General features: G+C 44.8%; 1 protein-coding gene across 1 annotated transcript in view; it reads right to left on the bottom strand.

Annotated features, from left to right (window-relative positions):
* Nucleotides 1–27,939, bottom strand: part of LOC1280810 (cAMP-dependent protein kinase catalytic subunit PRKX) — a 48,460-nt gene that overhangs the window by 18,541 nt on the left and 1,980 nt on the right. Inside the window, exons 2-3 of the mRNA XM_061655906.1 lie at nucleotides 26,954–27,543; nucleotides 26,396–26,826 (exon numbers count right to left, since the gene is read on the bottom strand). Coding sequence (XP_061511890.1) covers nucleotides 26,396–26,826; nucleotides 26,954–27,312 — 790 coding nt within the window. The 5' untranslated portion in view covers nucleotides 27,313–27,543. The remainder of the gene's footprint in view (nucleotides 1–26,395; nucleotides 26,827–26,953; nucleotides 27,544–27,939) is intronic.

A 27,939-nucleotide genomic window follows, 5' to 3' on the forward strand; every position in this document is an offset into this window, starting at 1 on the left:
GTACCCGTACTGCCGTGACTTACCTGCAAAAAGAGAGAAGACGCAAGAAAGAACAGAGATTAATGTTAATGGTTCGTTAAAATTTTAATTTAATTAAATCGTTCCAAACTCCCAGCCAGGCACGTACAGTCAACGGAGCTGCCGTTAGCAAACATTCTGCACGAAAGCAGAAGCTCAACCAATTTGCGATGATTTTTGTGATTATGAGTGCTGAATGGAATGAAGGTGCTCCGTTGTGTTGCAGAAATAGCCCAAAAAACCAAGCAAAAAAGCACTAACAGCAAAAAAAACTGGATTCATCCATCATTTTCTCCCCATCACCCAAATTCAAATAAGATATCATATCAAAATGAGGCGGCGTTCGGTCATCGCCATCAATCTTTATGGCCAAACTGTGGCCTTCAATACAATGACGCCCACCGGACACAAAGCAAAGTTTAGCGGAAACTGAGCAGTGAACGGAACGCCGCGGATCGATGAACGCATATCGTCCTTTTGCGTCGGTTAAGGTAACATCTGTAATTGGAGCATAGCCGATGCGCCAACGAAGCGTACGAAGCATAACGACCGCGAACCCATCACTGCTGTGATTTGGGCGGGGGGCAAACGAGAAGATTAACGCCATGGTGACCATGGCGAAGGTGAAAGCCCGAAGCAGTAGATATGCTTGGTAAAAGCAACTTTCTTGGAAGGATATACGCAGGAAATGGTGCCATTCTTCGGGTTGACCTTGCCTGTGCAAAGGTTTGCGCCAGGAAATTCTGGGAACTCTAGGCGAGCGCTGCTATGCTGTATGATGTATGCGTATGGGTTGCAAATGTCTCTGGTGTAAATTCTTTGCTCGCTGCTGCTGCTGCTGCTGTTTTTCTTAAGCGCGTTCATGCGCGAACGTTCGTAGAGCAATTAATTTCGGGGAAACCTATTGAATAAGCCCGCGCACTGTTCTTCAAATTGGGCTAAGAATTTCTACGATATTTTTCATTGGAGTGCATGTATTCGTTCCTCGTAGTTGGTCTTTTCCCATTGTACACTCACTGTACATTCTAATTTTCCGTTCCCAAGCGGTGTAACACAGGTTAGGCAAACAAAATTCGCTTCACAGCGAGCCTCCGCTTCAATGCGTGTGTTTGAAATTGGGAAGAAACGCTTACCGCTACAAGGATTTCTTCGAAAAAATGAAATGTGAAAAGGATAAACACCGCAGAACCTACGCACATTCAAATATTCTTTTCACAGAGGAGAAGCAACAGCAACAAAAAAACGGCATACATTTCTCCTGTTGATTGTTGTGCAAGCAAACAAGGCAAACAGGGCGTGATATTGGAAACCCTATACCCCGGTCCGGTGATGCTGCGTTCACACAAGCGGCCGGAATGATGTGGCCACAACATAGCACGACCGCGCGTGGGTTTCGTTTGTATGCATTTGTGAATGCGTACGAATTTGTCTAAAAATAATATACCGCCCTTTTTTCCACTCCATTCGGTCCACGGCCCCCAATGCACGACCCTAGGGCCCTTGGACTCTTTCTTCCTCCTAGACTTCGAGGCCGGGTGGGACAGTGCGAGGGCCTTGACCTGATATCGCACACTAAAATTGCTTTGATTGCCACTGTTTCGAGTTCGAACTATTTTAATCGGAGCAGAATTTTGGAAACCGAACCGTTTAGCTATGTATCTACAAGCGCCGGACCATGGGCAGGAATGTTTGCGTGTTCGAAATGTGTTTAAAGAGAGCACACGATTTATGGAAGCATTCAGAAGGAAACCTATACACGTTCTATCAACAGGTGCAGCAATACAGTATGTAATGACGCACTACTGCTTTATGAGAAATTAATTTCGATTGCATACTAATTAACAGCACAGACTGCCGGGTCCTTTCCCAGAAGGGCCTATCGTTCTGATGAGCTGGGACATCACGTCTTAATTGCTTTACGACAGAGTTTATGAAACGCAAATATGTTTTTTTTTGTTTATTCATCCTTTGCTTATGTTTTATTGAAGCTGATCCTTCATGTGATCTTTTAAAACTGAGCATTTATTAAAATACATGCTGAAGATAGATATATTTCAAAATGTTCAGATTCAACGACTACGGACTATATGAAATAAAACATACTAACTAAAACACACAGTTGCCAAAACTTAGGATATCTACAAAAAAATCACCAGCGGCTTGAAGAATCATTGAAGAATCAATTTCCAGCTTTCGTAAAATTGTCTTTCAGATGAGGTAGGGGATGTAACTGTAATTTTATGTTTATAAGATGCTTATAGCAAATAACTATAGATCCAATGAACATTGCCTGGAGATTGGAGTAGATCTAAAGTATCTAAGTAAGTATAAAGTAAGAATTTCTCAAAAAATTATCGATTTTAGCAATTACTAATCTACAGATAGCTCTATCCCAGAATGATCAGTTTAAAGGGCATAATGCCGATTAGATATAGTAAATCCAACATCTTTAGCATCCTACCACTTCTATAGAAGGAGGTTTATTGGAAAAATGCTTTATTTTTTATTTTTGAACAACTGAAAGTTTTTAATAATAGATGAAGTCGCTACAATAAGTTAATGCATATGTTCATTGCAGGTAGATCACAATCATATATGATGACTAATCTTGCTATTTTGCCTCGTTCTTATGAAATATGTAAGTGGTTGCCTACGTTTATCTGTTTAAGTGTTTAGACGCCTCTGTCGTACTCCACTACTTCAAGATTCGTGAAATGATTTCATTGACAAATTGATACATTTATTGATTCCAATCTTGAAGTCAACGATGAGGTTGCTAAACAATGAATTGAGTTCCATTGCGCTGGTAAGACACCTTCTTTTTTAGTAACATTTTCACTAGTGCTGTTGACTTGTCGATCATACCACAACTGTCGAACCGGAAGGAAATTGATCGATAGTTAGCGTTTATGCTGGCCAGACACACCCCTTTTGTAATATTCTGTAGTAATACGTTGTACAGTTTGTTGGTTCACAAAGCATAGAATGCAGAGACTGTACGCAGGCACATCTGCTAACCGCAACAACGACCGGCAGAACATCACGAAACCATCGGCAATCAATCTTAATTTGACAACGGTGCCCATTCGTTCACCTGTCAGCGGTGACCGTTCGATGTTGGCCGGGCGGAAGTGGCATTAACCTAACGCCCATTACCGCGCTGTATCCACGGAATATTAAGCGTGTTGAGAAGGCAAGATATTGTCATGTTCATCGTCATGTTAGAGAATGGAAAGAGAAAGAATAAAAAAGGCACACCACAGCATATTGGCGAATGTACTCGGGATGGAGCTTCACGTCACGAGAACGAATTCATTTAGCAGAAAGGCTCATTGATTGCAATCGATAACACCAATCGAACCGTGTCCTGTAAGTGGTTGATGTTACAAAAAACGGTATGGTGTATGTGTGCTTTTCCATTTCAACAGCTTTCGATAAAAGAGTGAACATACGTTTATAGTCCTGCAGTCGAGAACTTTTTCCCTACCGAACCTCATTAATATCCATATTCAAACGGAGGTATAGAGGGAATGCGCAAATTGAATCGATATCGGAGTAAAATTACATTTCCCTCCCCACTTTCGTTAGACTCCCATCCGTCCATCCGCCACGAGCCCGGTTAAGCGTGCCTTTTTACGTAAAGTATTGTGAGGGAGATCGGTCCCTGCCGCTTTCCTACTGCTTCACCGATGAACATAGAGAACATAGAGGCAGGAGGGGGCTTCTTTAGCACCTGTAGTCACTGGCAGAAAGTATCGCGTTACTTCGCCCCCGACAAAGATGCGCAGATTCCGCTCACCTTAGCTTTAGATCCCCCCCGGGGGCGATGATGCTTTTTCGCGGCGAACGAAACTGCGCGTATCGAATAAATCTATTTTCCTCGAAAACTCTCAGCTTTCCTACTCGCACTCTCTCTCTCTGTTTTAGTGCAGTCGCAATAACATTCCGAAGTGTTATTTCTTGCTGCCTTTGGTTTGCTCATTTCATTCCATCCAGCTGGCAGAGCTGGAGGATAGTTTGTCGTTTTGTGCGATAAACGATGCTTGTGTTCCATGCGCTTAAGCATTCCGTTTCTAGCGTGAACTATTTGTTGAAGTACTGCGGAAAGCACAAATACGCTATGATTTCCAGCAGTCGATTAATTAGTATCTTGGCTGTAGAATTTGCACCCAGTGGTTTGCACAGCATTGATGCCGCTGCGGGCTGCATTTGTGTACTACTAATTGGAAAGCACAATTAGTGACTAGCAGCAGCTAAGAGGAAATGGGAAAATAATCTTGCTTTCGCTCGGTTTAGATCGGTTTAAATAATTACCATATTTTAAAAACCAAGTACTCTTAGCTACTGCAAGTCAACGTTAAGCCGCTCTTGGGCCGAAAAACAAAACCTTCGTTTATCAGTTTTCCATCTTTATGGGGATGTGTCATAATTTAGCCCCATTAATAATACCCCTGTGACTGAGAATCGCCCTCATTAGTAACTTCTCTCAATAGATGCCGGGCGTGGACGGTGGTTTAGCTTGCCGTGGTTTCTGTTCATACTTCCCTTGCTTAGCCACTACACTATGCACACACGTGCGCTGCCTCTGTCTAATGCTGCAATGTCTGGCTGGCGTGATCAAACGCCGGAGCCGAACTGTGAGCTTTCGACAGCGAAGAACGGGCAGAACAGTGGCGCGCGCGCTGGTGAAACGTGAGAATTGGAACAGCGCGAGGTCTGCGCGGCATTGGAAAGTTGTTTGATAGACGATGCTGCACCGTGGTGCTGTTGGACTCTTATCGCACTTCCAATCTCCCCGTACACGTTTATCCGGCGCTGTTAATTGTGCGCCATAGAAAGATGTCTTCATATCTTTCCATGTCAGTTTTCATACTCCAAGCAAGCAGCACCTGTGTTCGTTCAATATACGATGGAAATAAAATGCCACAACACCACTAGATGTGTATAAGATGTGACAAATTGGAAGAATTTCTTGGAAATGTTCTGCTAGCGTTAAAGCTAGCAAGCTACAACGTAAAAGCTCTCCCACTGCAGGTGCTCAGCCAACTGGGAAATGATTTTACACTTTGTACGCTTCGCTAGATCACAAGGGCACACGCGTGTGTGCCCGAAACGCAACTGTCGAAGATTAGGCCTCGCGTGGCTGTCAAAATTGCAAGTAAACAAAAACGGTAACGCGCTGTACTAAGCGAGCCTAGTGCAATTTTGTTTTTGCGTCGTTGTTTTTTTTCGCACATACAACATGGTGGTGTTGCGTTGAAAACGAAGGTGTGTGGAAAATGTTTGTTTTCATTTTGGTGTGAAATGGAAGCACTGAGTGTGAGCTTTTCGTTTTGGTTTGTTTGAACAGTATTGTAAAAGTTGAAGTCAGATTTTTGAACAGACAACCATAGACAAATAACAGGACGTAAATGTAGCTGGGTCCTCGCTCGCAGATTAGCCTACATAACTTGATAATTATATCTAGCTTCAAGTCGTTTTTTTGTCCTGAACTTTTGCACACAAAAATTGGCCTGATTTTGATCTTCCAGCCGGCTACATTTGGATCAGGGCAAACGAAAAGCAGCATAGGTAAGTGGGTATAGTTTTTGGAAAACCGTTGTTTCCTCCCAGACAGCAAAACGTATGTGCATTTTAATTTAAGAAGAAAAAAAAACATCATGCAGTAATTATTTCTACATTAAATTTACATTTTCATATCACTCCTAAATCAACACATCACGCTGCCATGTTGTCGGAAATGCATATGCTAATAGAGTGACTTTGCAGAACTTCTGGTAGCGAACATTGCAGCCAGAAAGCACAGAACTTGCAAAACAACCCTACCACAGTCGAAAATTGAGCAAAGGAACAACTTTTGCCCTGCATATCAGCATAAAGATTGTGGGTTTGCGTCACCAGGAAGGCATCATTGCGTCATACATTGCAAAACTCGGATGTTGCGGTTATGTGTGTGTGTGTGTGTGTGTGTGCGTGTGCCGTTCCGGAGGTGATGAAGGTACAGACTCGGGATAGTTTTTCGGACGACAGCTATAGTAATGAGTTTAGAGATGGCAACGCCCGAACGGTAACTCGAAACCGCCCGGCTTCCGAAGCTCTCGTAAACAAACACGCAGGCAAAGTTCACCGGACTCGATTAGTTCCATCACTCAGATCCATTTAATTAGTTTCACCTCTGCCTGCCGTGGGCAGATTGTAATTTCGCACCAAGACGTCAAGCACTGCCCTGCTGAGCTTGAAGAGCTCGGCACAGGGAAGAGGGATATGTGTTCATGTTGCAAGCATGATTTGGAAGAAGTAATCCAACGGCCAATCCACTGTCAGACAACAACACATGCGAATAATACATACACAACAGTCCTACTGAACAATTGTTTCACTAATAGCCCTTAATAGAAGTAATATCGCAATTGTTTGAAAAGTAAAAGCAACTCCAGATCACTGAATTCAACTGATCTTCGTATTGATTTAAACGAAAGACGATGATGTTGTAGCACTACACCACATCTTAAGGTGAAGTGTAATTGAAGCTGCATGTCTTCGATTACAACATTCCGGAACTGCAGTTCGTAGAATTGGAGAATGATACATCTATGAAACCCTTTGTCACGTTCCTTGAGTGCTCAGTAATGCTTTTGATCACATCTACCCAATTGCCAATACAGCAAGGATGTGCTGCAACTATATCGATCCTCAAAGTTCAGTGAAACGAGTAATTCGTAAATTTTCCGAACTATTTAAAAGATTTATAAAGCAGCTTTTAGGATATACATACCAACAATTTGTAAATAATTATTCTAAAATATTTCAACCTGTAAGATGACAAGAGTTCTTAAAAGATTCTGATGATTAAATGATGATTCATAAAAAACATAGAATCTACTTTATGAAAATGCAGCTGAATGCAGTTGTTTCTAGAGCACTGTACCTTTGCGGCAAATTATGTCACGTTCGCTAGTACATCAGTTTATAAATCAGCATCATAGAAACATGTGAGCCGTATGCTCCTTACATGTCAGCTGCCCGCCAAAATATTCTACCGCACGATCGAAACGGAAAGGGCACCGCGGGAGGGTGCACTGTGCCATGAAGGAAATGCTAAATGCAGACCATGCAGGCCAGTGAGAAAGAGTGCATCGGCGCGCCAAGTGCGAAACATGACATTAACTTTCATCGCTCATTGCCACATTGCTCATTGGTCGTGTTGTTATCTTATCCCTCTCAGGGGGATGCCACGTACAAAGCCAGGTACATGAGGGAAGCGGGGATGTCGTCCGACTGTCCGTGAAAGAGTGTGTGCTCTAATTTTAGATCTTTCACTTAGCCCCATCGTCATCGCCGAACCCCATGTGTTTGTGTGTGCGGGCGTGGGTGTCGTCCCTCCCAATAAAATTGGCCGAAATAAACTCCCACGCACTTACAAACACACAAGCACGCGCGCGCGCTCGGTCATTTTCACCGTCAGACAGGCACACTTGCAGAGCGGCACAGGTGCATACATCACAAGCGGACAGACGCATATACACACACACCAGCCGTCAGTCACTGCCACCGACTGACTAAGTGCCGCCACCACCATCGCCGTCGTCATCGTTGCAGCTGTTGCAAGCGCATCACGCCGCATCATCCGTAAGCCAGCCGATACCAGCCAAGAGCGACACTTTGTAATCAGAAGCAAGTGTGCAATAGAAATGAACATGGACGGCGGCGGCGGACGGGGTTGCACTTTATGCACCATTGCATTTAAAGCCTTACCCAGAGGGTAGGTGAGGTTTTTTCTTCCCATTTTCACCCTAGAACCATGATAATACCTCGTGCGCGCTGCCGTTCTTTGCTAGATGGTCAAGGTGTGTGGCCGTTCCGGCGTGTGCGGCACGAGCGACCGCTCGGAGAGGTGGAGTGGCGTTTTCCGTGCGCCTGCATTCATCCGGACAGTGCGGAACCGTTCCGCCACTCGAGCCAAACCAATTAACACTGTACCGCTTGTAGAGCGCCGAAGGAGGGGGGTCGTCACCCGTTGTTGCGCCAGCGATTGCAAAGACGAAAAAGAAAAAACAGACGGGATAAGGCACAGAAAGTTCTCGGCGCTGGTGGAAAGTTTGGCGTCGTGGGAAAAATCATTATAACTATTAGATTTATATTTACCCATTAATTAGTTCCATCTTACGTCGTTCGGTGACGTCTTACTGCTGAGACGAAATGGTTCCGAACAACACAAGTGGTCTAATTTCCAACCTAATTTACTGATTTTTCCAACCATATCGTTGATGAGCGCGGTGTGTCCTCAAGCTGGTGTAGGGACCAAAACCTCGTTCCGGATCCAATAATATGATTCGAAGCTAATTTAAATATTAACGAGCGCCACATCGTACATAAATAAAAACGAATATCAAATGAAAATAATGTCCTGTCCCTTGTACACCCTTATTCGGTGCACAACTCGTTAAATATCGTGGCGTTGTTTTGGCAGGTGCTCAAATAAAGCAAATTTGCCTTTTATTGGGAATTGAATTTGTATGAATTGGGGATAGTGATGGGAAAAATTTGTTATTTTTTAGGGAACGGAGTTGTTTTCCCGACAGCCTCAGAATTTAGTTTTTAATCTGCACACTACACTTAAATTACGCTGTAGTTGGTTTGAAGCAAAACTTCTAAAAATGCCTAGTACAATTAGGTATCAGACACCTTTTTAATTGATTGTAGTACATCATGGCAATCATGCAAAATTAAAATGGAGAATGGTTAGGAACTGGATATGAAGAAATTCATTAAAAACATGATGAATGTCCGGAGTTTGAAGCTGTCCGTAATTTGAATCATGACGGTACGTTCAAAACCTAGATCAAAATTTAGGCAATATTCTGTGTTTTGAATGTTTTTTTAAACAAATATTGTACTCAGTTTCGCAAATTAAACATACTTTATATTCACGAACATGCTTTACGAATGCAATCGTTTCTCTTTCTATCTTACATATGATTTTACTAGTGCATTCTACAAAATTACTTTTTAAGCAAAGATGTATAATATTCTGTTTCGATAAACATCTTTATTTAGATCATTTGTAGGTACAAAAAATTTAATGGTTTTACTTGCTCCTAGGTTCGAAATAACTAGGTTCAGAACGAAATGGCCATCACTATCAAGGGACATGAAATGATTAAATTATCGTTTTAAAAGGTTACACCCACGCGCTCTTTTTTTGTCGTTTATCTTTTCCGCCCGATAAATAGGTCACGGACAAACACGGCACAATTATAGAAATTTAATTACTCATTCGGAAGTGGAACCGGTAAATGATGGATATGAAATATTTTAAATGCATGCTATCTTACATCCGTTGGTTACTTTAGATAAGATAACCTGTATGCAAACCAATATCTTATCGAGTCCCTGTCCGGCGACAGCTTTCTTTTTTGTCCCTCTCTTCCATCAAACCCGTCAATTGAGAATGTACACTTACCAGCTACTTCCCCTTTGCGTCCTAGAGCAACTCTGTCGCATCAAAACACATTCCCAAATGCCCACCGGAAGCACTGACGTCAATCGCTGGAGCAAACGTGAGCAAGAAGCACGATCGAAAACAAGTTGATGAAGTGATCGATGAGTTCGGATCGGTGCGCCAACAATGAGCTCTAATTGAGCGTACAAATCGGATCCTTCCGAAGCTAAACACACACCAGCAGGAAAACAAACTGCGACATTACGCATTACGCGGTACAGAGCTGTAACTGCTGCGTCACAGGAGGTGGACACACTTCCCTTCACACGCAACCACACAGCCGAACGTTCGGGTTAGCGGTTGATTGCGAATTTTGACGCTCAGTTTTGGAGCAGCAGCTGGAGTCACACACCCGCAGGACACACCCTCTCCGGAGGCGGCCGATGACACTCGCGCAAGCGAGCGATCGATTTGACATTGGCCGTTTTGTTGATGTGTCAAAGGCGTTCTTATTTCTTGCTTCTCCGAGGCCGAAGGGAACAGGAGGCAAACGACTGCTCCAGCGCTCCAGCCTCACCGGCCTCGTTCGTTCGCACTACTCGTTAGCGTTTCCACATGACATGTGTTTACCCGGTACGCCGGTTTTGCGCGCAGATCGCGTCGTGCGTCAGTTTTGCGCTATTTTCGCACGCCTGCTCCACCGCACGGTACCGACCACTCCAACCCTCCCCCGTGATGAGCAGTTGATGTTGAGATCTCGTATGCCACCGTGGAGAGCGGGAGGGGTTCCTATTGCGCTACGTGCCTAAAGTGCCAACCTCAACGCCCCGAACCCGGAGCCGCGGAGGTAACAACAATCGGAATCAATATTTTGCCGCGATCGAAAATTGCTTCAACAGCAGTAGTTTCTTTTTTTTTGCGTTTGCTGCTTCTATTTTCCTTTGTGGTTCTTTCATCTCTTCCCGTCGCCCGTCCCGACCCAACACACCCGGGTCGTATGCTTGGGCGTCAGCGTCAAAGTGCGCACACCATTTGCGACATGTGATTTCCGATTGGAGGTCGGAGAGCACTCCACAAACTCTTTTCTGTCCCTTCGCCGCTCTTCAATCGGTCACTTCTGTTCGATTACGTGCTAAAATTAGAACTGCACAGAACATTTCTCTGTATGCCTGTGCGTACACCCCCCCCCCCCCCCCCCCCCCCCTGATGTGTTTATACGGACGGACGGGGTGAGAACGAGCGCATATTAAACACTATCAATTTCCCCAACCCCAAGCGATTCTGTTGCCCGCGAGAGTGAAATGAATCGGGTCGGAATTAAAACACAGAAACATACACACACACACACACGCGCGCGCAAAGATATTCTGCATCTCGGTCTCGGGGTGGAATTGTATCAACCCGTCGGCACTCGGCCATTGGAACGATGCTCTTGGTTCCTTTGCCCGGTAATGAATAACGCACGAGCAATAACGAGTTTGCCGTTTGAAAAACGTTATTGTGCGGTAATCAAACGTGTAAACACTTTGTTTGTAGCGGGGGATACTTAGTGTGTGTGTGCGTGTTGTGCAATATGTTTCCCTTTTTTTTGATAAACATATCTTCAAAAGACCTGACCTTCAATCAGTTGTTGACCATGAGACCGCATGAAAGCATCCAATCGATCGTGGAGCGAAGCTGTGGTACGGCGAGATCGTTTTCCATAGATCTCTGTTCAAACGAGCGATTTTTTAACTTCAATTTCCCACTTCCAGTTACAACAAAGTTATGTTGGGCAACAAAATTGACCAAATTATGAATTCAATCACGGCGAAAGGTCAAAGGTAAACCCCGGGAAGGGAAAAGTTATAACCTCGGCAAACTAAATTACTCTCCGCGCGCATAATAATGCTTCGCGGTGCTTTAGCTCAAACCTCAACCGTAAAGTTGGCAAATACCCAAAACCTCAGAAACGCGGTCGTTTGCATTCAGCATGTTATCTGTACCACAAGCGAAAAGATAAGACCAAACCACGGTCGCTACACGAGCAGCTGACGGAATGGTAAGTTTCGAAAACAAAATAAATCTTCGCGGCTGCGGGTCCCCCACGCCCACGGGAATCGCATTTAATCTTTTGCGGGATTTGGGCCTTGCTTCCTCTTGTACGGTGTGTGTGTTGTGGATTACTTCCACCTTTACCTTTACAGATTAAAATGACAACAAATGCCGGCGTGCTTCATCAAAGCCGGACAGATTATCTTGGCGGTGTGACTTGATTGAGGAAATGGAAACAGCAACGGCCAAAGAGAAAAAAAAGTCACTCATTTGAACTGCTCGCCTTTGAATCATTGTGGGTTCTTTGTGTGTGAGAAACATAATCTCTACCGAAACAAAAAGCAAAGCGATTATTTATATCAATAGGATACCTAATTACAACCATACAGAGCGAGAGTTTGTCTGTGTCCTGTTCGTGCTTGACAGTGATTTATTTTTTTGGGTAGTTCTCTATGGTTCGATTGCAAGAATGTCTACTTTTTTTTATTTGTGGTTCACCACTTCCCGGGAAAACTTTGCCCATCGCTGCTATCGCCGCCGTTTCGCAATGACATTGTTGGCGTCCAAAGGACAACAACCCCGCGATGTTCGCTCGAATATTGAAAATCTGAAATCAAATTTCGCTGTTATATTTCGCCCAACAGAGCCCACTTTTAATTAGTTTTGCATTTGTGCTCCCTCCGGTGTGGTGGCTCCGGTGCTCCGGTTCGTCCTGTTTCATAAAGGACTTGGACGTTCAATACATCCAAATGATACTGATGATGATAATGACGACGAGGATGCTGTACGGTGAGCTTTGCAAGTCGCAATACCGTGTACCGCTGTCGCAACAAGTCGTCCTGCTCATTTTCCCTCATGATTGTGTGCGGCACCCCTTTCTGGAGATGAATGATGGTAGTCGTCTCTCTCTCTCTCACACACACACTCTCTCGTTTGTTTCTGTTAATTTTGCAACCTTTATCATGCTCTGCTACAGAATAAACAACTTTCCAATCGGATTTTTTTTGTTGGGGACTTTGGCGAACGATTGATGATGCCACGAAAACTTGGTCCAGTTGAGAAATCGGATCTAGCGCTTTTTGCACCAGTGAGGGATGGAGTATTATTTGTTCGAACAGAAAACTTTTGAAGGTTAATTACATTCAATAGCAATACCACCAGGCTCTCTTTTCCGCATCGGTTGCAAGCTGTTGGCAAAATACTTTACAAATCGGCTTTTGGTTGAGCGTTGAGTGTTTTGTTTGAGGACAGACCGTTTCTGATGTTAATTTGTATGCGAAAGTTTTCTATTCCATAAATGACATTGAGGTGTTTGTTTCGCTGAGCTGTAAGACGACCAACCTCTTGCTTAGCAAGATTCAAAGTTGATCCTTACAGGCGAATTATTAGCTTTTTCTGCGTAATCGTGTTCGATGTTATGGTTTGGATCTGTGTACAGTCGACAGTTTTTAACATTTTCGCTGAATTGAAGACAGTTCAACATGTTGTTGGCACTGTTCATTTGATCTACAAACACAATTCTTACAAAAAAAAATACTAAAAAAGACATTCGTTTCAAATTTGTACCCGTGAGCTAATATGGTAATGTAACAAGATTAGCATGCTACATTCTCAGCAAAGAAAAAAAAGGAAATCATTTTACAAATTAAGAACAACACGGCTGCATCCGCCATGCAACGTTTCAATTTTACACTAAATAAACTTCTCACCTTTTTGGGCGTGCTATTTGTAGCAACTTGGCCCGTCTTGGCACCATGATATCACTTGCCAAACCATCCGATGCCCAATCGGCAACCGTCGCTAGACTCCTTCCCATCCTTTCCGTCACTTTCGACCAAAACAATGAACAAATTCTCCTCCCCCAGTTGCGCCCCGGTGGCAAAGCCTGTACAGAGACAGCGAGCGCTGTCTCAGGCGCACCAAGACCATGTTGAAATGTGAACAATTCCGAAGACAGCTATTAATCCTACTTAAATCGCTGGCCTAACGTTCGTTGCCCCCTTGTTCTTTTTTTTTTTTGCACACACAACAAAACATCCACCTGCCCTGCGTTCCTGGCAACGATCATGCTCGCCCAGCTCTCGGTCGGTTGAATGTCAGAAGCGGAAGAACAACCACAAAAAAAAGGTCGGAAAACCCGAAATGTTCGTTCAACGTATTCTCACTTTGCAGTATGTCGGTATCGCGGCTTGCCAATCGTGGCAAATCATAACAAACCCCGCCACCATCATGCCGACCATTGCAGAGCAGAAGAGACCTTATGGCAAGGTAAGGAAAGGCAAACCAGACCCGTACCGAGCGTGCTACTTCTTCCAATGGATTTTTGATCACTTCAAAGCACTTGCAAACGCACAACCACACACACACACACGCGAGCACTACGCACAATCAACAAATAAACGGCTAGATTTGTAAAGCTTTTTGCGTGATCAAAACATTCGTGTGCAGACCAAACGGCCATAAGAACAAAAGGCATCACACACTCTGCCAGTCAAAAAAAAGTGTAAGAAATGTTGTTTGGTTAAGGTTTCTGGTGGAAAAGGAAAAAGAAGCACACACAAAAACGGCCCCCTCCTGCAAGTGGAAACAACAGTTTTTCCGCCTCCGGGATACATTCAGCTGTTAAATCGTTTATTGTCGCGGTATGTGTTGGTGGTTGGTTTATGAGGTCGGAAGCCGGGTGTTTGCCGGTTCAAGGGAAGGTTGGTTGGTTGGTCGGTTGGTTGCGTGTACGCTCGTGGACACGACCCTACGCAGACATCTTGCAGCAAAACAAAGCACCATGCACCAAAAAAAAGGAAGAAACTACGCCAAACGGCAAAAAGATGAACTCACGCTGCCCTCTCGCTAGCTGGGGTGGATTGTTCTTTATCGACTCCAATATATCATGGCCTTTGTGGCCAACACGACACTCCGAAACTGAACTACCACCCCTCAAGCTGCGCGTGTCAAGGTGGAACGCAAACTCGCAACGGTTTCGTCGCTGGTCCTCAGCACGGATGAGGATGAGAGGTTTATAAATTAGAAGATAGCAGGTATGCAAATGGGTTAGCTGATCTGTTGCCGAGCCCCTGTCCCGTACCGCTTTTAATTACAACCATCCTTCCGTACACCTTGGAGAAGAAGGCCAGAAAGAGCAAAGCCAAGTAACAATATACTTCCTTGCTTGCGAATAGCACATTTTCCGCGAATTCGGAGACGCTTTGATGTAGAAAAGGTGTGCACTTCTTGGAAGTGAAACTCAATTTTCTAAACCTGATCGAGCTAAGCCTTTTAAAGAAGCTCTCGCGTTTTCGTTTGATTTACTCTCTTTGAGTGTGTCAAAAAAAATTGGTAGATTTATTGCACACTCAACTTCGTTTTTTATTACGCTTTGGTAATGTCAAACATAGATAAAATAAATGTCTCTATCTTAAAGTATTTGCACAATTCTTGTAACGAACGAAAAGCCATAAAAAATGGACACTAAAACAGTGTATTGTGGCGTTGCGCTTCTTGCGCAATGTTTACGGCCCGTACGACACACATAAAATGCTCGTGCTAAAACAATCGTCAAACATCAAATTAGCAATAACTGCAAACCGATTAAAATATTCTTTACTGGCATCCGAGCTCTGCGACAGCAAGCGACAGGCCTAAGTCGTTCGGCCTAACATTGCAATTCGTAAATAATACACCGTCACCCACCAAACGACCAAACACGACAGCGCGCAATCAGTGCTTGAAGCGATTTAAATCAAAACACATCCACAACACCCAGCGCAAACCATAAAACAATGTCGTCCGGCTCTAAATCCGTCAGCTGGCCAGCTGGCAGGCTAACCCACCGACAACCAGACGACTTCCGTACACATACATATAATTCAATCAGCAATCAGCGGGTTTCCTAGGTCCGTGTGCGGGATTGTTCATCCGTTATTTTTTTAAACATTTGTTTTGGTTTGGTCTGGGGGTGTATTAAAATGAATTAAATTTTTTCACATCAAACCCCAACCGAAATACACTTCTCGCGCGGGAAAATATTTGCACGATGTTAAGAATTTTGCACCCACTGGGCTGGTCTTGTGTAGCGTGGCCGTGAAAAGTAAGGAAGTAAAATCCTGATGGAGACGCCTGGTGGCGCTTAACCAAAAGCGGAATGTGTGCGCGTGCACAAAAATCATTCCGCTGTATGTGTCAACCGTAACGATTACAGTGAGTCGGTGTAAATGTATCATCACTTACGCAGAAGCTAGAGCCGCCACCCGCCAGCCTCACCTTATGTTTACTGATCGGTGGTAGGATAATTATTATTATTATTCTTACTATTATTATGATAGCCACTGCATGTGCAGACGCGGTACTGTTATTGTTTTAGACCGCACCGGGTGTGGGGGTGGTCATGAATACGGACGCAAATGTTTACCGCATGGCGGGCTGCGGTCTGTTGCGCCTTTCGGGGGACCGAGAACCGGTTCGGGGTGGTCAGTGAAAGTAAATAAAACCTTGCACCCTTGCTCATCGGTTGGAATAACAAACACGTACCCCATATGCACCATCGTTCTACTACTTGCCAACTCCCCCACTGCAGTGCTGACTTGATGACAACAATTACGGGGTGTAGTTAATTTAATAGAATAAAACTTATTTTTGGTTGCAAGATTTCACAAAAAATCTTTAAAAAAAGTGTACAAAATCAACGTTGTTGTAGACACGCGTGGTATATTTAAACCTCACGATGTCCGCCGACTGTCGAATGGGTTGAGCAAAAGGAAAGATTATTTTAACGACCAAACGCTTGTCGATAAAATGTTTACCTCAAGAAAAACAGCTGTTAACCTTTATGTTAAGGCCGCAGCACCATAAAGAATAACAATACTGCTCAGTAAAATAAAATAGCAAGAAGAAAAAACCTCCTAACCGACTCACCACGAGGATGACAAAATAAAATTCATTCCCACCACAAACGTGAGCCATCGTGCAGCCGTCCCAACCAGCCGTCCAAAAGGAGTGTGTGTGCGTGTGTGTGGCAAATAAAACGTTCGTACGTGGTTGTTTTTGAGCTCCCTATTCTCGCCCTGATATCTTTATGTCGCTGTCTGACATCCGGTGAAATAATCAGTGCAACATTTCATGCGAATAAAGTTAATCTCGGGAAATAGGTTAACGCGAAACGTGGGATTAGAGTCCATCCTTGTGACATCTGCCCAATCCTTGTGACATACATCTCTGGTTGGTGGACAGGGAGTCTCTCTCTCTCTCTATCTCCGCACAGTGACATTTACTACGCATCACGGTGGCGTTGTACGATCATCCCGTCCCGTCTCCTCGATCATTTCGTGATCACCCACCGGCCTCGCTTCTCTCACTCGCTTTCCATCGAAAAAGTTTGATGTTCTCACCTTAGCGTGCGGTGACAAAATGTCTATTAATATTGGTGAAGTCCGCAAAAAGTAACCGCCTTCACCCGCTGTGCTCGAGCCCCTACCATGGAGAAACCCCTCGCGATGGACAACACTACGTGTGTACGTGTGTTTTGCCGGGGCGAGAGAATGATGAATATGCTCCAACTGCATACGCATGAATGCACACGGATCGCAAGCACGTCGAGCCGCGCCGGACAAACCGCCGGACGGATGTTGGACGTGGTCCAAAAACTTGTTCCGTACCGGCTCGCCCATCCCAGCTACCCCAGCTACGGTCTCAAATTAGGCGGATGATCTATGTGTTTGTTAGCACACTTGCATGAAGTTAGTTCGTTAAGATTTATGCGATGAAATTTCAACAGGATATTTCAGCCTATTACAGGCAAGGGGGTTTGTTTTTATAGAGACGTTGTGAGGATATCATAAATAAGGCAAGAATGCAAGCATGTTTTTCGTTTTAGTTCAATTTCATAGAGTATGTCCCTGCTCTCAGGGTTGAAACATTCAATTTCAACACTGTCTCGGAATTATTTACACACTGCTCAATGATAATCCCGGCGTTGTCTGCTTAGGCATCAAAGATTTCGCTTGCTGTCAAAACAATTGCACCATCAGTTGCCACTAGTGTAGTACAACGTAGTGCAGCCAACTCAAAAAACGTTAGATTATGTAAAAGCGATAGTTACAGCAATACCAAAACGTCTTTGTCTTCTATTTGGCGTAACATCGCAGCCGGATAATCAATCCTTGCTACGGGGGGACGGTCCATTCAAGGCTTGAACCGAAGACAGGTATGTTATTGAGTCTTACGAGTTGACGACTGTACCACGGGGAACGCTAAAAAAATACCAAAAAATATCGAAACGTATATGTTTTCAATTTTGAGGCAAAACACCGTAAATTTGCAGACTGTTCACTACGAGCGATACTAATTTGAACACTGCGCTAGCAGAAAGTTTGTGTATTTTGTGTAATCTAAACTTTCGCTCAAATATGATGGCTCTCTAAAAAACTAATGCCGATCATATGCACCGTTTGTGTAAAATGTATTTTCTCTTGAAAAATCAACCCAAAACGTCTGAATTTCTTGCAGCAATATTGCAATGAAAAAAATTCTTCAAAAATTAAGTGATACACGCTCCAACTCCAATCCATCACCATGACACACTGCAAGGAAATAGTTCATATTGCATCATTAGGCCACCGCCGAAACTGATTGCCGTTTACGATCAATTTCCAATCCGACACACTTTGTCAGATCGATGTACCGCTACCGTACCTTTCGCAAATGGTTGATTGATTTGTTTACCTTCAATCAAACCTAAATCAAAACGGGAAACGCAAAACCATCAATTGAAAGCGTTGCCTAGTATAATACGGTACAGAAAGCGGTATAGACAAAACTATCAACTGCCGCCGCTAACGCGTGAATGTTTCGCGGAAGCAATCAAATAAATTTACTACGATTTGCATTGTGTCCGGTGGGAATATGCGGGTCAGTGTCAGAAATCGATCATGTGCTTGATTGATCTAACTGGGGGCTGGAAGAGCTGTGGGCGTGTTCGGTGCAATATTAATCGCTTAAGTGCAGTTGCAAAATTGCAGCGAAGTTAAAAATGTCGGTTCACGCATGTTACTACATGGATATTTTATTCAAATAGTACATAAATGGAGTACTAGAAACAAATAATCGAAAATAGCACGGCTACTACCGGACAAAACTATTATACTGTTCGCTGTCAAGCGCCAGCATGTAATCTAATGTTCTAGCAACATTTTTATCGCACAATTAATCTACATGACGGTGCCACACAGATAATGATGAATGATGGTTGCAAGCGACGAACGTCAAAAATACCACTTTACCCCTCATTAATTGCACTGGCTTTCTCCAGCGCTACTAGAACCATTCCCTACAACAACAGTGCTTGCGATTTCATGATAATCAGCAGCAAACCTAATGATCACCCGGACCTAAGTCCTTCCCTTTGCACAGCCATTTCGTGACAGGGAAATTAAGGGTGGGCACTTCCCGTTACTTTTACCTAGGCAATAATCTACCTGTCATCTTGGTGTCCGAAATTTCGACCACCCAACTCAAAGGAAGTTCTTTATGGTGTTTTTTTTTGTGCCAATTCATGCAGCAGCAGCCATGGAGGCGCCCAAAGGTAAGGTACAGTCATTGCTCGACACAATTAGAAGTTAACGAAGGCGTGAGTTCAACTGTAGAGACTTTCCATCACCTTCTGTTCACTCTCCTACGAGGCGAGTGAGGGAATCAATCAAAATCTGAGCCATTTGAAGAAGAAAAAAACGGACCCGTTTTGTAATTTTGGCAAAAATTGCCTCTCGAAATTGATTGCAACGAACAACGACAGTGTTTACACAACATTTCCAATTAGATATTTCTGTTTACTCCCTTAACGAACTGCGACTAGCCTTAGAGGGAATGGAAAGGACACCCACCAATTTTGTTCCTCGTTCTTGGAAATGTGTCCTGTACAAGTGGAATTGAAGCCAGGTTTCTTTTGCAGCAATCCAATCCAATATGGCGAATTATTTTCCCAATTTCTACCGAACAGCTGTTGAATGTGGCTTGTGGCTCAATGAAAATTGCCATTTATTTTCCTGCTGATTCCGCCATGCTTAAAATACCGAACATTTCCATCCAAATAATTGGACACTCACACACAACTAATGTGCAGCACTGCAGCTGCGCTCATTAAGCGAACCCCGGAGCAAACGTACAAAAATAATTAAGAAAAAAAAACTGGAAATAAACTGTTGTTTTGCGTGCCGCGGTCATATTGCCTGCCACCAACTGTCATCAATTTAAATGCACTCTAATAGCGCTCAACCTGCAATGGACGCAATAAAGCTTCATTTGTGTGAGCAAACGGGTCCAGTGTTGGGGTTGAAACTCGAACAGGAACCCCCTTGTGACCCGCCCAATGAAGGGGAACAGTTCCAAAGTGCACTTGTGCCACAAACGTCATTTGTGCCGCACGTCATCGTCGTGCACGATCTGGTGCAATTGAGCAAGGCAAAGGGCACAACCGTACCGTATTTTCCCGACCGACTGAGAATGCTGTCCGTGATGGTGGTGGGAAAAGGAACTGAGGAATACTAGAATAATTTTAAACAAGACCTTTTTACACATCATAGAACGAAAAAAAATCGAAACACGAACAACTTTCCGCTTTGGCTACGTCAATGACCGGTGGACGACGCAGGGGTGTCTAGTCTGGTTTTCCCGACACCGGACCCCTTTTTCCTATGTGTCCGTTTTTAACCGTTAAACCACGTACCTACGGGTTCCCAAGTCGACTAGTGCACCCAGGTTGTGTTCCTTCTACTGTCCCGACGCAGTGACGTCGGAATGGACAGTGAAGTGGTGAAACGGTGGGGTGAAATTAGAAATAAATCAAACAGCTGGTCGCCGGCAGCGTCTAAATCTAATAAAAAAAGGCAACCAAAACGCCAAACGACAATGTCATGTGCCAGGAAGGACTTGTGCCGGTTTGCCGCCAGAACGACAAAATACACACAAAAAAGAACGCAACGAAGCAACTTAAAAACAATAACCGCAAATAAATGACAGCTTGAATTAGCATAACGGCGCGAGCGGAGAAGGTAGTCGTCAGGGTGAGGACGTTCTTCTCCGACGTTCTGTTGAGGCTAGGCCAGTATCCGTCGCGGAAGTGGACGTAAATAGATGGAGCGTTGGGTTCTTCCATTTGCACCAGTGCGAGCGCCAGACGAGCGACCAAAGGAGAAGTGTGCGTGGAAGGACAATCCTCCGGTGACGACATTTGCCAAGTGCATCGGACGAACCAATCCGGAGACAGGGAGTGAAGAAATAGCGCCGCGTGAAACGAATGGAAAGCCACATAATGCCGTCAGCGAAGTAGAATTCCCCATTAGATATTGATGCCACTTTTAGATGCGAGCTAATTTCGAAACCTTCCCATAAGTGCCCTGCTCCAAAATAGAGTAGTGGGGCACTGGTGGGGCGTGGGGAACGATATCGCTGTTCCGGTCATATTCAACTTCATCTATTAGCCGTGAGCGGTTGTGGACAACAATTTGTTTTAAAACGAACGTCCTTAACCTCTTCAGAAGTTATTCCCTATTTCGAAAATCTCAATCGGAAGCGTCTCTGCCAAGGTTCAAGGCTTTCTGATGCCGCGAATTCCCTGACCTGGGTCCCGTCCTTTACGTCAGCAGTGCGATGCTCATCCATTTTCCAAACTTTCCACCATCGAGAGGAAGAGAGCATCACTTCCAGGAACACCGAATCGGCTGATCGATGACTAACCGTTGATGGCACAGACGAGTAGCAGACGCGACCGGCCGGGTACTTCGCCTCGGCAGTCAGATCCCGGCGATCGAACGATTTTCTCGCCCCGTTATATAATCGCGCTTCCACGGTTTACCGGTCGTTGTTGCGATTACGATTCGCTTCAGCGATTTTTGCCGCTGGAGTGGACGCGCTCTTGAATTTCATGAGTGGCATCCACCACTCCCCATGCAATGAACGCACGGAGGAATTGCTTTGGAGGAGACGGTGCTAACTTGCCAGGAGGGGAGGTCAGAGCATATATTGTTTATTTATACTATCGTATCGGAAGACGATTAGCAAACCGTGTTTGGAAATGGGGCGGGAGATTGGTTTGACTGTACACACACTTCTTTGGCACCGCCACTTGCTAACAAGCGGGCATAGACTAAAGCAGGACAAATATTGTTGATTGCCAGTTACGGTGGGACGAATTTTGTTGCAAAAAGTATCATTAAAAATGTTAGTAAACAAGTAAATCACTATAAAAATTGAGCTAAAACTCCTACGCTATATCCTACGCTAATTCCTACGCTATTCCTACGATATGTTTTGTCGATCAGCAGAATCAGTTACTAGATCGAAACTGGAACTGTATCGGTTCCAGACCCGGATCACACAGTACAGTTGTAGTAACGGAATAAAATCGAGAGTTATTCCAGGATTGGTATGGGTTCATGCTCGATCCCAGCATCGGTATGAGCTCATGATCGATTCCAGGACCGATATGGGTTCAGGATCACTTCCTAAACTAGTACAAGTTTAGTATCGTTTCCTGAATCGGCATGACTTTATAATCAGTTCCTGTACCAGTATGATTGGTTCTTGTTTGATGTCTCCCAATGGGTCGTCATCAGTTCCTTATTTTAATTGAGTTTCGAAACAAATAATTTTGACGGACATCTCAGAGTAAAGGGAATCCTTCTGTTAAAGATTTACCGTCAAATTGGAATCTTTGTTTACCCATTTAGATTATTTTACCATATTTTAAAGACGTTAAAGAATTTATTGGAGCAAATTTATGTTCAATCAAAATAAAATTCATCTAAAGTCAGGTTCAAGCCATCCTTTTTTGGTTAAGCCTTGTGCACTCTTCCCGCATTCAGTCGATGATGATTGATCATGAACGATCGATCGATTCTGATTAACAGCGAGCGTCAGCGATCGACGTCAGCCGGGCAAGCACCGAAGACATGATCTAACAGTCAGTCAATCATTCTGCTGACATCGTCAATCTTTCACCTCTTTCGGTAGCGTGTGTTGCTTGAGGACAGGAAGGAAGCACATACACAGCCAACATCCTCCACGACATGTACGTAGGAGTGGAAAATCTCTACCCAACCAACTCCCCCCTCCCTCAGCAAGTTCGTTAAGCCCTGTCAGATAGTATATTTTTGGTGCACTTTGATGGTTGTGGCTGAATTAAAACACATAAAACCACACATCTAATGCGTTCCAGCTGCGTTCGATGAGTGAAAGTTGCCACCGATGCTGCTGCCTTCCGCTGTCGTTGTTCCTCTCCCCATACGAGCATGGCCAAAGTGGCGGACTCTCGTCCTGCAGATTATGATCGGTGGACACAAGTTTTGCCGCACGACCGTTCACCGTTCATCATCGGTTATGGGCCGGCCCGGAGGACAACCAAAACAGAATCCAATCCAAACGAAAAGCCAACAGGTGTTTTTCAGTTTGGCTGGGGGGACACAGCCATCGTGCCATATGTCGCGCAATAAAACAACGTGCATTCAGAGCCAGGGAAGCAGAGGTGGACAGGGAAGGATGGATGGCAGGGTAAGTTTATTTTCAATCTGCCTCGAGCGGGATTGGTGGGGGACCGATACGGAGAGGAAGAAGCTCGCAGTAACAGATGACAACAGAGACACAAACACGCTCACTCTCAGCTCCAGAAAAAGGGGGAGATTTCCAACCCACATACTTCAAACTGAATATCACACACTGCTACTTTGTCAACAACATAAGAATCATATAATCCATATTTCTTTCCGAATGCAAACCGTGCAAAACATGGAAGAAGAGACCTGTCCGAACGGGGAAAAGGTCTGAAGATTTGTCTCGGAATGTTTATTTGGTCCACCAGCAAGCGCACGGCCAAAGTCCACGCAGGCAAGGACATCTGATTTGTGATACTCCATAGGTTTGTCCTCGAGATAAAGCGGAACGACGCCTCTCGGGTCGGGAAAAAAATGAATTTGTGTGTGTGTGTTTGATTGTAGCAGCGTTGGTTGTTATTTTTACACTCACTCGTTGGTTTTTATTTTTGATCATAGCAAAAGGCATTCATAAACAAAGATCCAACAAGCCATGGGGAAACGGTTTCAGCAACCGCCGTGAATAAAGTAACGCAAAATTGTGTCCCCTTTGTTGTTCTTAATTTGGAGTTTCTTCGTTCAACATTGTCACATGGCAATCAGTAACCAGAAAGTAGTAACCAATAACAATTAATCGGCAAACGAGTCTCCCTAACGGTACCTGATGTAATCGATCACATTATCTAACTTCTCGGTAATTTCCATCCCCCAAGCATTCGCCACGCAACTGTGTTACGCAGCAGGTGAACACAGTCTATGCGCTGTTTCTTGTTCTAATGCGCGGTACCAGGAAAAGGCCTGCGAGCGAAAAGATTGCGCTCATTGATTTGATTTCTAAGAAAACGACTACAAACAAACCGTCCAGGTTTTGTGCGTGGGGGAAGCAGGAAAAAGCTTTTCTTTTGCGTTCAAATTAATTGGATATCATTGTCAACGGCGCTACCGATACACGGCCGGGGATGCTAACTATCTGTTCCGGTTCGAAGGACCAACGCGTCGGATGGACGCTATCAGTGGTGTCAACGAGGAACAAAAAAGAATCACGATAGAGTAAGACCGTAGGCAGAAAGTGAAACAGAGTACGACACATTACATGACAAGTCACGCGCGTACAATCTGCACCTCGTAGGTGTCTCCTTATCTTACAGTCTGTTCCTCTGACAGGTAAGCATGGCGTCTTGGGGTGATGAACTACTTCACCACTTTGGTGGCCGTCCCAAAACACCAGTGGAGCATGTGAAAGTGAAGACTCCTACTGATGTGTACAGTGTGTATGTATCATGCTTAAAAATTACCACACTTTAAATTACTGCCCTCTGCCCGGTTGAAGTTGAACGATGTGTGACAACCACTCACACACACACACATATGAGAGATACGCCACTACTCTGGTGCTGTAGTAGCTGAACCGCTTGTCAGATTGCTTTTTTCATTCATAACAAACGTACGGCGACGGATGACACTTGCCACTGTGATGGATGGGTGATGGACGTAAGCAACGCGTGCGGTCGAATCATCAGTTCGGTTAAAAGCATTTCAAAGTCAGCTCCACAAACTCACTACGAAAGGTACCGCTGGGTACAAGCGGCAGCGGCGGCACCATCATCAGTAAACTTGGCATCGATTCTTGATGCGGCTTACCGGAAGAACTACTTTGTAGTTCTGCACTTTGCTTTGGGTGGTTGTCTTGCATTATCTACACAACAAAAATAGAGAGAGGAAGAGATACAATCCTGCACAAAAACACAGATTCTTTCCCTTCTACAAAGACGTCTTTCTGGAGAGAGAGAGTTTCCGTTGGCTTGGTGCCTAGTTTTAGTTCCCGCTGCTAAGAAAAACAGAAGCCATAGTTCTCCAAACGACCGTCGTATGTTTATGTTAGGAGTACACATTTACCCTGATACCAGCTACCTTTTCTTTAGAAACACCGCTATCGGATCGATATAGAACGAGTTTATGAGTAACTATCTGGTACATTCCCTTGGGCTAGGTTAATTTTGGCCGTCTGTTTTAGTAAACTGTTTCACTGACCTAGCTTTCCACAGACACAACCTGTCCTTGCCTCGTTGGAATCGTAGACCTTGGTACCATGGTGGATCCGTTCGTACAGAAGCGGAATAGCGATCTTTCTCGCTAACAGAGTAACAAGTGACCGCCAAGTGTTGGCATCGGCACCGTCCTCCCAAAATGCACGAATGCAAAGGCAGAGTTGAAGCTGTACGACCGAGACACGGTGTTCGGAAAATCCCGCAGACTGATCAGCGTCATAATAAATAAAAATGTTTTACGATCATACCGCCACCACTTTACAGCGGACCACGTGAAGTACAGTGTCCCCACTGCATGGTGATACTGCAAATATATATACTTTTATTCGCAAAAGGGAGGCCATCGGCAGCGACCGGAAGAAGGGGCACGAAAAAATGCTTTCCAACGCCACCATCCCATGTTCGATCAACGGACGTGTTTGTCTTCGTCCCTCAGCTGACCGACCTGGCAACCGCAACCGTTCCCGCACGCACCAAGGTTCGATATTTTGTTATTATGACAGCGATTCTCCCATCTCGCTCGCACGGAAATGAAAACTCTTTTTTCCTTAGTTTTGCTATGCCTGAGAGAAACCACCTCCTCCTTCCATCTCGCACGAGAGCTGATACAATAACAGCTTCTTCGGTGTTCTTCGGAGAATTTTTAAGAGAAAATGCGGCAGCGGCCACACATGTGCCGCGCAGTCCATAAGCGCTGAGTTATGGTTTAGGAATTGATGATGTTTCTCTACGTGCTTGGTGAGGGGGTTGCTTCTGTGGAGAAGGTAGGGGGGAATGTAGAAAGGAAAGTGAAAAATCACGTCTTATTTTTACGACCGTGCCCCTTTTGTTCCTGGTGCTGGCTGGAAAGAGGTCAGCATTTGTTGTATGAAGAGGCCATCTCCGAACGTTCCAGGAAGCGATGATTAGTGATGAATTTATCGAACGCATTTTAAAGCGATCGGTTCACTATGATTCACTATGACATTCACTCATCTGCACCGGCACATACCACAGCAAAACGATTTGAGAAAAATGCAATGTTGAACATTGATGTAGCCTAATAGCTGGATATTAAACCGAGCGGCTCGGTGGTCTCTTGGGTAAACACACTGGCTACGACGTGGTCGCTCGGACGAGTTCAATTCCCAATCCCATCGGGTGAATGGTTACTAGGTTATTAAGTTTTTAAGAGCCTTTTAAATATTTGTCAGCAGTGTTATGGTATGTATAACCTTCGTAGGTCGTAGGTTACATCAAATAAGAAGAAGTATAGAAAACTATGAAAAAAAGACACTCACCTATCGTTTTCAGTATTTGAAAATCATCCAAAGCATAGTCCTCCGGTTGTTTGCGCCGAACAGCTGCGCCGATATTATTATTCTTATCAGATAGATCGCCACCATCATCATCGCTATCGCCGCCGCGCCGATCAGCATCACCATCGTCAGCGTCAACAGCAGGACCTCGGGGTTGCTGTCGCCCATTCCCTCCGGCACCATTGGCAGCCTTCGGCTGCACTCTCAGCCCTGCGTCCTGCTGTTCGTCCTCGTCTCCGTCCGCGGACGAGGTGGACACTTGCTTGCGGGTACCTTTCGGTGGACTGCGACGGAGGGCGGCTTTCTCCTCCTCGTCGTCTTCGTCCTCGTCGTCTTCGTCGTCGTCCTCGTCGTCGGCTTGCTGTTGCTGCCGGTTGGTGGTTCCGTGTTTACCTTTCCCACCAGCCGCTAACCTGTCGTGAAGGATTGCAAAAGAAAAGCAAACCCGTTCTTAATCCAATACTTCTTCACTGCGCTTACAGATAATAGAGTTTCGCCATTTTTTCGGGGCGGAAATTTAAGTAAATACACCCAACCTACCTCAATCGTACACTTTCGCCTTGCCGACGGTCCTGCCGAACGCTGTCCTCTTCCTCCTCTTCTTCGTCGCCGTCCTCCTCCTCGTCCTCTTCCTCCTCTTCCTTATCCTCCTCGTCCTCTTCTAGATCACGCTCCTCCTCCTCCTCTTCTTCTTCCTCCTCCTCCTCCTCGCCACTAAAATCTGACTCTAGCGGATCGGTCGATTCGCCGCCGGAATTGGCACTTCCCGCCGACTTGACGCTGTCGTTAATGCTAAGCTTTTTAATGCCCGTCCCGCAGCTGTTGAGCGTTACCGACACCGTGGTCGACGTCTCCGAGGGGCGCAGCGTGTAACCGGTTAGTCGGGGCGAGGAGGACATTTTTGTCTGCTCCCAGCAAACTCGGGCTGGCTGGCGTAAAGTGGAGTGAGTCGATAATCTCGGGAGTGTCTCCTGGACCTGGGCTAGTTGCTGGTGCCGGAATAGTTCCAGGAATTGTCCCTGCCGTCAAATGCGGAAAACTCTTCCACAAATTCAATAAAACCACGGCTAAATTAAGCTAGGGCAGGACGCTTCGTAACTACGTGCTTGCGTCACGGCGTTGATGAAAGGCTGAAAAAAGATGCGAGAAAATGTACATTAAAAAAACTCGTCAACACAACATCAACCGCATCAACCCCTACGAACAATCGGTTCGATAAATCACCGAAATGTAGACGGTAATTGTCGGTCGTGCTCTTTCTATAAAAAGCACGTGGTAGCGGTTGCGAACATTGTTTTGCGTATTTTTTTGCGAATAAGTTTGAGATGCAAATTGTGTAATAATGATTTTTGGACCCCAAATGAGTGCATTGTCATTTAAAACCACATCACAGACTGTTCCAGCATTCTGGATGCGCCTGGCAATCACTTTTGTGTTGTCTTATCTTGTCTTATCTTGCGACTGTGGCGTTGAATTGAACATGCACCGGTGAAAGATGACTCTCGACCCGACAAATTCACGATCGT

Source organism: Anopheles gambiae, chromosome 3, assembly GCF_943734735.2.
Source record: "Anopheles gambiae chromosome 3, idAnoGambNW_F1_1, whole genome shotgun sequence".
Taxonomy (NCBI): Eukaryota; Metazoa; Arthropoda; class Insecta; order Diptera; family Culicidae; genus Anopheles; species Anopheles gambiae.